We start from the raw sequence: 11455 nt of genomic DNA on the forward strand, positions 1-11455 counted from the left end.
CACACTAGCATTTTTTCCGTCGATTAATGCGATTTCCGTCGATTTTTCAACGCTCCGCATGAACTTATCGTATGAATTTGTCAGACGATAGGGATCGTTTCCGTCTGCAAATTTTCCGCCTTTGTTTACATACCAAGACCAAGACCACAAGACTTGCCGCGTCTCCTCAACCTGCTTCTACGTGCATTGGTTCTACCACTAACCATGCACGGTTTTTGGTTTGTTTAGCTCGTCTAACTTTCGTAATACACAGTATTACGTTCAGAGCAGCGTATCTTTGCCGCAGCGTGGCTTCCATGTTTGTGTTTACATTGTGTTGGCTGGAAGTGACGACGGAAAGTGACGACGAAACACCGTTTATGTGTGACAGGCCTCAGCCTAAATATTGTCGATTTTCTGAAAAACGACGGAAAAAGTGCTAGTGTGATCACAGGATTGGTGAATGGAATTCTCACCACTGTATGATTTAACGTTATCTTCTAACACAGCTCTAAGACAATGCAGACAATTATAGAAACATGTTGATTTGAAAGATTATATAATATAAGGTTTCGCTTACGAAAAGCATATAAACATCAACCGTTTGGCAGCGCTGTCACATGGAGCAGCTCGTCAAGACAGATTGGAGTTGGGCCCGTGATGGCGCCGCGCCGCCGCCAGCCTGCCACTGCCACAACCGCAGTCCGCAGCCAGTCTCGAGCAAGTAGTGCTAAGGGGAGGTTAGCGCCACCTCCATGGTGTGTTTTGCAGTTAATTTATGAAACTCGCGAAGCATAGTCAGCTGCGGAAGATATAATTTGAATCTTCATGGCATTCTGCCGTGTGTGCAAGAAATAGCATGAGTGGCAAGTGATAGCTGTTAAGTCCAGTAAACAAAATTGGCGGGCAGAATCAGCGTCGTCGTCTGCATGTTTACATAGCAGCTAGAGGTCGTGCCGAGTCTCTCAAGAGTATTTTCGTGCGATACCCTGATACCTACTGGTACATTTCCCGGGTGAACGAGGACGTGAGGCTGTTTCAAGATGGGCAACATACACACCGTGGGGCCTAATGAGGCGTTGGTGGTGTCCGGTAAGTGTGTATGTTTGTGTGTGTGAAGCTTTAACAGTAAGGACATAAGTACCTATCTTGATTTAGATGTCTGGGAGGAGTAAATATTACATATTGGCGGATTAAGGCCATATACATGGAATCATCACCGGTATGTAGGCATATGAGATGTGTCAGCCTGGGTGGGGCATGTGATGGCAAGTCCCACATGCTGCATCTGCGAAGACTACACTAAACGCACTCTCTTGGATACCGCGCTATTTTTAAACACACTGCCACCACGATACCCAATTCAACTTGCTTTTTCTTGGGGCTAAGCTACCTTGTATACATTCCCAAGATATGTTTACGACATCTTGTTATTAGTTATTGTGATAATTCTATGTATACATGTAGTGTATGTTCTATTCATATATGCATATTCATACCTCCACCCTCCTTCCCAACCATGAACCGCCACCGCGCTACGATAATGTTACCGGTCCCAGACTCCTTAACCTTTGCTTTCTAATTTTCTAAAAAGATGCCATTCTCTCTCTCTCTCTCTCTCTCTCTCTCTCTCTCTCTCTCTCTCTCTCTCACACACACACACACACACACACACACACACACACACACACACACACACACACACACACACACATGCAATAAGTTAATGGTTCTCTCTGATCTCAACATTATTGTACATTACACTTTCGAAAAAAAAAAAAAGCTGGAGACATTTCATTGGGTTATTCGTCTTTAGTACATATTGTTATCAACATACTCCTAGTTGTGATTAAGCAAGTCGAATATATTAAGACTGGGTGTGGAATTACGTAGGTATAATTACTCTACAGTAATGGCACTTTTGTTCTCTATCGCAGCAGTATTGGCAGTTTCATAATAAACATGATAACGCACATACGGATAGGTTGCTCTATGATGTTCAAGTGTACTATATAGGCCAAACCGCATTCATCAACCTTCATTATAATGCACTGAATTGTATCAATGCATGCTATCTAAGACAATCGCCTTTAATCACATCTGTTTGGCGTATGAATGGATGGGTATCGTATGGTATAAACTATGTGTTTCACTGTTTGATCTGCTGCAGTCTCTGACGAGACAGCCAGACGTTACCCTACGGAATGAGCTCAGAGCTCATTATTTCCGATCTTCGGATAGGCCTGAGACCAGGCACACACCACACACCAGGACAACAAGGTCACAACTCGATTTACATCCCGTACCTACTCACTGCTAGGGGAACGGGCTACACGTGAAAGGAGACACACCTAAATATCTCCACCCGGCCGGGGAATCGAACCCCGGTCATCTGGCTTCTTTGTGTGTGTGTGTGTGTGTGTGTGTGTGTATGTATGTATGTATGTATGTATGTATGTATGTATTTTCTCTCATTATATAAATGCGCTTATATATCTAAGCCATAGATGCAACTTCTAGAAACCTTGAACCATGTAGCTATGTGCTGACGCGTCTTCACATAAACTTTTACCCGTATTTAGTATTACATTAACTTATAGTTTAGTAACTCAGTGTATCTTCTTACCTCGAAGTAGTCGTGGTGTTTTGTTCTGTCCAGTTGATTCTCTCTCTCTCTCTCTCTCTCTCTCTCTCTCTCTCTCTCTCTCTCTCTCTCTCTCTCTCTCTCTCTCTCTCATAACAAAACCGTTCCGTACAGATGACGGTCTAGTAAACATTGAGTTATTTAATAAATTATTAATAATTAAACTTTAGGCATAGGTTGTGTGGCGTGTGGTTCGATATCCGGTGCAGTGTGGTGAATAGGATAGAGTGTGAGGATGGTTAGTTGAGTGTGGGTGAAAAAGGGGACGAAGAGTAGGAGGGAAGGGGGCGTGAAGGGGCATGATCGACCAGCAGGATGAATGATGTATACGTACGGGGAAAGGAAAGAAGTGGGTGGAGGACTGGAGACTTGAAATGGGTTTGTGCCAGAAAGTAAAGGCAGTCGACATGGGCGTGACCTAGATGGTGGGGCGAGGTGACTGGAGTGAAGGTTTTTGGTGCACATACTGAGTCGCTGTCAGAAGTTAGCAACAAACCACACTTAATTTTACTGTATTTAGAATGTTCCTGAAAATTTAATCGTCTTTAATTTGATCTTTCATTTGTCAAGTTTTGTAATGAGATTATCAGCAGATTACTGATTAAGATGATACTAGAAGATTGGATACTCACTGATTGGAAGTGAGTATTCTGGAACGTTACTTGACTAGAGGCAATAACTATACTACTTATTGATTAAAACCAAAATATAATCTGTACTACTCACTATTGCATGACGAAAACATTCACTTGTACTTGAGAATGTAGAGATTAAAGTCGTATCAGTTGAAGTGGTTGAGTTTTCTGGTTATCAGTAGGTAAAATAGTTCCATGAGTTTACGTATTGTCGAGTTTGCTGAACGTTTACTGAATATACATGGATTCTTGACAGTCAGCTTCACAGTCCGTTTTCTATGCAGTTATCTCTATAAAGAGTCCAGCTGAATTCAACTAATTCCCTTTTAAAGTACTCGATGCTATGTTAGTAACTCTCTCTCTCTCTCTCTCTCTCTCTCTCTCTCTCTGTGTGTGTGTGTGTGTGTGTGTGTGTGTGTGTGTGCCGGTGGGTGGATGGGTAGGCGGGTGGTAGAAGGTGGACGCAACATGGAGAAGAGGCGAGTGGGTGGGGGGAGGAACGCCACAGGTGGGCGTGGCTAAGCTAAAGCTGCCTCAGGCTGGCCTCATGAATCTGCCGGGTGTAAACTTTATATAGACTTGTCTGGTGTGTGTGTGTGTGTGTGTGTACGCGCTCCTTTGCGTCAAATGTAACGCAGGAGCGTATGAGAGAGAGAGAGAGAGAGAGAGAGAGAGAGAGTGTTATTGGAATTCCGTGTTTCTACCACGTACTACTGTTACCACTAATGTAAACCTTAAGCGTTGACATGTGGTTTTGGCAGTTATGTAGGAGTAGCAGCAAGTATTGTTGCTGTTGTTGTTGTATAAATGGTGGTGGTGGTGGTTTTGATGCAGTCTTAAGACACAAAAAATGTATTTGAGAAGGCCGAGGACAAGATGTGAGGGAGTTTCGTGAGGTTTGCAATGACCTTGAGATTGTCCTCTCCTCCTCTCCCTTAGCATCCAACACAGCCACCACCACCACCACCACCTGCCCCAGCCAAGACTACCCATTCTGGTTTCTCCACTATTTCATACCCCAAAGCCGCTCCCCACCCAAGACATGTATAAGCAGGATCATAATATATCTTTCCTCCCTTCTCTTGATGTTCCTTTCTCTCCACTAAGGTTTCTACTCAACTGTTACGTACTTCACTTCATTTTAAGGTTATTTCTGACTAGATGGATTTAATCATGAATGTTTACCTCGGGAAAATCCGTTCACTGTCACTCTGCCCTTACAACAGTAGATAAAACGGTACTTATCTTATGTATAGCTTAACGTTTCATGTGAGTACATATCCTGTCACCGCTGCTGCTGCTGCTGCTGCTGCTACAACAACAACAACAACAACAACAACAACAACTACTGCCACTACTACTGCAACTGCTACTACAACAACAACAACAACAACTGCTGCTGCTGCTGCTGCTGCTGCTGCTGCTGCTGCTGCTGCTGCTGCTGCTGCTGCTACTACTACTACTACTACTACTACTACTACTACTACTACTACTGCTGCTGCTGCTGCTGCTGCTGCTGCTGCTGACAGTAAGGAAACTCAGCACATTGGTCGGTGGGATTCTAGTGGCAGGATAATATGTTAATTTCTTTAATTTTATAGGACGAGAGAGAAAAAAAAGGCAAGTTTTCTTAACCGAATGTAAGTTCCATATGTACACAGTAATAGACAATGGGATATGTTTAATGTTAATTTTCAACTGGTTTACTCTTAAATTTGTGGGTTTTGCTATTTAATTATTCTCTTCATATTAAAGGCAGTTTGTGTGTGAAGCCAATACATTGTGATTCTGATCGTTGTTTAGGGAAGCCTTATTTTCTTAGGCATTTATTATTCAACTGGTCTTGACAGAATGGTCAAGTGAAGCCTGAAGCAAATTCCCTCGATATTGGGGTCAAGCAGCTTCTGCGCATCCCATATTTCAGGCCAGTTCCGGTACTAGGAACGACCCAAGTGCAGTTTTGTAATTCTCAAAATAATGAATGAACGTTAAGGGAAACACGATAAAATACTTACATTGATGGAATTCGTCATCGTCGGTGTTAGTCCTATTCATATTATTCATATCCTTCTTTTTCTTCGTCTTCTTCTTCTTCTTCTTCTTCTTCTTATTATTATTATTATTATTATTATTATTATTATTATTATTATTATTTTTAGTCATTATTATCATTATTATTATTTAACACTACTTCTATTATATACCTCCTCCGCCTCCTCCTCCTCCTCCTTCTTCTTCTTCTTCTTCTTCTTCTTCTTCTTCTTTTTCTTCTTTTACTACTACTACTACTACTACTACTACTACTACTACTACTACTACTGGTGCTATTCTAGTGTTACTGCTACTGGTGGTCATTTTATTATTAATACACTTATTACGGTTATTTAAGTGCAAGCTTGCAGCTCACGTTGAGGTTAAAGCTGAAAGAACGACTTTACCACACTGCTGTGCCTATGACGTCACAGGTCAATGTTTACACGGAGAGTGCGACGCTGCCACGCTACCACCCACACCACGCCACACTACGCCATCCTTCCGCCCTCGTCCCTTTCCCGGCGCATGCATGTGCCACGCCTGTTGCCATTTCTGTGAACCGTTAATAAGGGCGACGGGGTTACAGCGAAGCGGGATGGAAGGAAGGATAAGCTGACATAGTGAAAACATTTTTGTGTGCGAGTTGGAATGTGAGGCAGAACCCATGATTGGTACTCCCTAGTCATGACGTCACAGAGGGGCGGGGCACAGACTGGCGCCACATTCATCCCCCTGCCTCTCCTTCACCCCTCCTTGCCGTCCTCGATACTGCCTCTCCTCTTCTCGCACTACTGTAGTATCGCTTCTTCCCCCTCCACTACTTGTGTTACTAGAGAACAGTGCTGCTATCCCAGAAGAATCTCTCTCTCTCTCTCTCTCTCTCTCTCTCTCTCTCTCTCTCTCTCTCTCTCTCTCTCTCTCTCTCTCTCTCTCAGGACCGCGTGGCCATCCTGCTGTTAGATATGCTTTCTGTCTATCTTTATCTCTATACACGTGTAGTCCTACCACCTCTGTATGTCATGCCACTATAATTAGAGTGTAGGTGGTAATTGTGTGTCAGTCTTCTTATTATCAGTAATGATGGTGGTAGTGGAGGCGATATGGGTGGATAGGATAGGGGTGATGATAATAGTAGTAGTGGTGGTGGTAGTGGTAGTAGTATTTGTTATTCTTGTTTCAGTGTTGGTATTACTACTACTACTACTACTACTTGATGGTGGTGATTGTGATGGCAGTGGTAATAGCATGGTTCCCCATCTTTGCTGAGTTAAGTATTGATTACTATACTGTCGTAACAACCAACCCTCAGCCACGCCCATCACACACACACACACACACACACACACATCTTCAGCGGTGTCTCACAACTCATGCATTTCCAATTCTTTTCGTAATGTTCTTAAACTTTAGGATCTTCCATCACTTCACATGTCTGAGAGAGAGAGAGAGAGAGAGAGAGAGAGAGAGAGAGAGAGAGAGATTGAGATTGTGTTATGTCATTTCCGTGGTGTGCTGATGAAAGAAGACTATGAATAAGTAATAATCAAGAAATGAATAATTGAAGGAATGAAATAATTCTCTCTCTCTCTCTCTCTCTCTCTCTCTCTCTCTCTCTCTCTCTCTCTCTCTCTCTCTCTCTCTCTCTCTCTCTGAAGCAGTATTTGTAATATCATAATCTACGAAAATTGTAATGTTGGTACTACTACTACTAATACTACTGATAAAGGTGTTAATGGTTGCACTGGTGGTCAGTGTCTCGTCTGGCCCACTGTTAGTTAATACATTATTTACTTTGAGTTGTTCAGTGTCTGCGGCAATGGGACATAGTTTGCAGGGAAAAAAACTGTCAGTCAACATGGACTGGTCGAACATTTGTTGTGTCTTGTTTTTATTTTATTGTCACCAGTTATGATCTTTCGTTAAGGAATTGAAACCTAACGGCAACCTATGCTAACGTGGTCTAATATAATCTAATCTAACTCTAAGTATGAAATAGGTATTGTTACTTGAGTATTATTAAAACGAAAGAAAAAAACAATTACTTCCACCTGAAATGTACTTTACTAGAAAAAAAAAGCTGGCATAACCTAAGTCTTTCTATAGAAAACTCCAACGCTACTTCAATATTATAACAGAGAGAGAGAGAGAGAGAGAGAGAGAGAGAGAGATTAATACTGAGTGGAGATCCCAATGAGACATTCCTTCATATTGTCCTCTCTCCATCTATGTGAGTCCCGAGGGATGGAGGGATGTAGCCCCTCTCTCTGCACCTCCCCTGCCCCAGTACTCTTGAGAACAATGCCTTTTTGACGTGGTGTCGTGCAATACTAAATCACCCGTCTCTTGGATTCGGCGATGATTGTTATTGTTGTTTGTTGTTGTTGCCTCCTTTCTTTTTTCTGTCTCCTTTTCTACTTTTTTTGTTGTTGTTTCCTCCTCCTCCTCCTCCTCCTCCTCCTGATTGACTGCTGCCTTCCTTGAAAGCGCCAGGCAAGGCTGCCGCACCACCCCTCCGACATCCACACTGTGACTCCACCCACACGCACATTCACCACACTACATAACCGTCAAGCACCTACATAGTCCCCCGCAAACAAGAGTAGACGTAGATTACAACTTCCTTTCTCTATCCTCTAAAATTCCATTGGTTTTTCAATACCACATGGTGCCTTTCCTTTTCCGGCCAGCTTCGGCTGGTGGGATGGGTGGGTGGGGAGGAGCCTTCTGCTTTCCTGTCCTGTCTCTCACACTGTGTAGTTAGTATAGAATAGTTACCCAAGCAGCCTAGTAAGGACCCCAGGTTCTGTTGTTGCTTGGTCTTTCCTTTGTATTCCTTTGTATTCTTCTTCGTCTCCTCCTCCTCCTCCTCCTCCATCGTCATCATCTTTGTCATCATCATCTTCATCATCATCTTCTTCTTCTTCTTCTTCTTCTTCTTCGTTTTCTTCTTCTTCTTCTTCTTCTTCTTCTTCTTCTTCTTCTTCTTCTTCTTGCATTAGATTTACTCCCCTTTATTTCCTGAACTAAAGAAACGCAAACACCATACATTGGATGAGAATATAGTTAATGCCTATCATCCTAATCACTTAAACGAAAGCTGAAGGGAGTGGCAAAAAATGTAGGTGAGTGATTTCCTCCATGCCTTAAGGGAATACAAAGGCTAAAGGTAGGTTGTGCAAATGAGAGTGGATGTGTGGCCCCGGGTGAAGGACCTCAGTGGCAGTACTGAAGTGGAAGACAGCAGAGGAAGGTCGCTTGTCTGGCTTCTGGTATGTGGGGAGAGAATGCTGGAAAGACGAGACGAGACGAGAGAGAGAGAGAGAGAGAGAGAGAGAGAGAGAGAGAGAGAGACGGTATTCATTCAGGTAGGCTCCAAAAGAGGGGGAGAGAGACTGACTACATATGTGGGGTTTCACAGGAGTGCATCGAGGGGTCGCGTCTCGTACTCACACGTGTTGCCTTAGGTACATTATGTCAGGTCAGTTTGTGATGTGATTGCCACACCCAAAGAAAAAAAAAAAGGAAAAGAAGAAAGAAAAACAATAGCAACCTGTTTATCGACATGGTCAGGAACCTACCAAAACCTTTCCAGACGCAATTTGTTTTGAAGTACCCGAGACGCACCAAAACGCGCTGAAACCTCTCTGGAATGCAATCAAAGCCTCCCCAAATGCGGTTCAGAAACTTAGCATTCACCTTGCGACTGCCACGTGTAGGCCTGACGGCATCTCGCAACTTCCCTCATTATATTAGGTTATCATGTTCTACCGAGTTCAGAATATATGCATAAATAAGAAACACAACTTAATCATTCCGAATTCATCCTTAATACTCTGGTAAACTCTGGAAATCCCTACCTACTACTGCATTTCCATCTTCCTTGAATTAATTTAAGAGGGAGGTTTCAAGACATTCATCTCTATCTTTTGGCTAACTCGGACCTGCACGGGGACTGGCAACTAAGTGTGCATTTTTGTTTACCCTTTTTGTTGTCCTTGACCAGTTTTCCCCTCTTACATAAAAAAAAAAAAAATTTCAGAAACTTACTGAAATTGCGTTTCGTGGTTGAGTGAAAACGGGAGCGAACTACAGAAAGAAATTAATACAGTGAGATGGAGGGGGATATCCAGCAGGGTCAGGCGAAGTGATAAGGACACCGTTGGTCTGAGTGAGTGAGTGGGCGGGGTTCGTGGAAACCGTGTAAGGGAGGTGCAGTAGGAAAAGTAAGTAGTTATCTGGATAGTCTGGTAAGGGAGGTGTTGGGAATGCTGTTGTGAGTAGGTCAGTGAGTCACGTTTTAGTGGGATTAACGTGTAATGGAAAACTAGGAAAAAAAACAAACTGGATGATATTTATAACTTGTATAGTATATTGTGGTACGGGAAGGTACGTATATTAATTATTGGAAAAGAAAAAAAAAAAAAACTAACCCGGTACAAGAAATTCGTGAATAGAACTGAAAAAAAAACATGAAATATTTTGACAAGATAAAAAAAAATCGTTAACCTTCAGGCAAAAAAAGAAAAGCTTGCGTTTTCATCTCTGAAGCTTACACTAGGTTAATTTTTTCTTAATAGTACGTAAAGGAAAGGTGTTTGACCGAGTGAGCGTACATTTGTGGAGTGTGTAAGGCTATTGCATGTAGGTGTCAAAATATTTAATAAACAGAATATATGGTTAGGGCAGGTAAAGGGAAGGGGTTTGACGTTAGCATGGGACCGAGTGAAGTTCGTGGAATGAGCACAAAGGAATGTGAAAGATTGCTGACGTGTGTTGTAATATACCATGGAAGCCGTATGATAATGTGATTGTAATATTATTAGTATGTCTTGTTGAAAAATAAACGTATCATGTTATAAGAAAAAAATAGAAGTGCATTGTGACGGAAGTATGATGCTTTTGGAATTCGTATAGATGATAAGAGAATGTATTAATGTCACTGCAAACTGTGATATACGTAGCGATACCACAAAGAAAAAAAAATAGGAAAAGAAGTCTGTCCACTGTACACAATGACACAAGTAGGATGTTTTGGTATTCCTATAGAGTATAGATAAACAGTCTGGAGCGTCGAGTCAGGTGCGGGGAAAGTTGCCTGACGTAGGATGTGAGTCAAATTCCTGGAAGAGAAGTGCGCGGCTGTCTGACTGTAGGAAGAAAATGGATGATAGTAGCGCGTGGTTGTGAGTGTTAAGGTTACGTAATCCGTTAGTGCTGGATGCCTGAAAGAGCGGGACGTGGATGGGAGGATGGGATACGGAAGAGAATTGTAGCAGTGATTGCAACAGGAAGGTGAATATTGATGTAATGTTAGTTCCTCCGAGATGTAATGTCATGGAAGAATGCGTGGAATTAGGCATTAATTTATGGCAACTGTGGTAAAGATAAGTAACATAATAAGTAACTAGATAAATAGATAAATTAACAAATAAATACTGATCTTTGTGTATGTAAGGGAGGTAAAGCTAATCATACCACTGCTCCTCCCACCCCCGCCCACACACATCATGATATTGAAAGACTGGAGTGTCTTTGGATCCGATCTATCGTATCTCCCTCCCCAAGCTGTCGAGAGAGAGAGAGAGAGAGAGAGAGAGAGAGAGAGAGAGAAAAAAAAGTTCGTTCTCCAAAATTATCCAGTGAGTAAAGCAGTGCGGCGTGCATTCCTGCGGTACATGGCAAAGGCGTGCGACGAGCGCCACGTGTTGTGTGTTATGACTTTCTGCAGTGTGTTTGTTAGTTGATTAAGTTGTTGCTTTGTTGTTGTTCTTTTCGTCATCATCGTCATCAGCATCATCGTCGTCATTAATATTTAATGATGTATTTTTGTTTTGATAATAAGAACTACTTATACGATACAAAGACGCTGCTACTACTACTACTACTACTACTACTACTACTACTACTACTACTACTACTACTACTACTACTACTACCGCCAAAATAACCCTAAGCCCACAGACCTTCACGCTCTTGTAAGGACACCAACACTGCACGTTCAACACGCATAGGTACGTAACGTTCTGAGTGTGCGAGAGGTCTAGATGAAATTGATATTATGGCAAACATATTCATTGCTGTGATGCGCCATAAGTCCGGAACTAGGCGGGGCATATTAATAGGGAAGTGATATTTGTATGCCTATTGCTTCCCTGTAGCTTAT

General features: G+C 42.4%; 1 protein-coding gene across 1 annotated transcript in view; it reads left to right on the forward strand.

Annotated features, from left to right (window-relative positions):
• Positions 1–408: 408 nt before the first annotated feature.
• Positions 409–11455, forward strand: part of LOC123519767 (flotillin-2-like) — a 99663-nt gene continuing 88616 nt past the window's right edge. Inside the window, exon 1 of the mRNA XM_045281273.1 lies at positions 409–1071. Within this exon, the coding sequence (XP_045137208.1) occupies positions 1023–1071 (49 nt within the window). The 5' untranslated portion in view covers positions 409–1022. The remainder of the gene's footprint in view (positions 1072–11455) is intronic.

This window comes from Portunus trituberculatus, chromosome 46 (genome assembly GCF_017591435.1).
Source record: "Portunus trituberculatus isolate SZX2019 chromosome 46, ASM1759143v1, whole genome shotgun sequence".
Taxonomy (NCBI): domain Eukaryota; kingdom Metazoa; phylum Arthropoda; class Malacostraca; order Decapoda; family Portunidae; genus Portunus; species Portunus trituberculatus.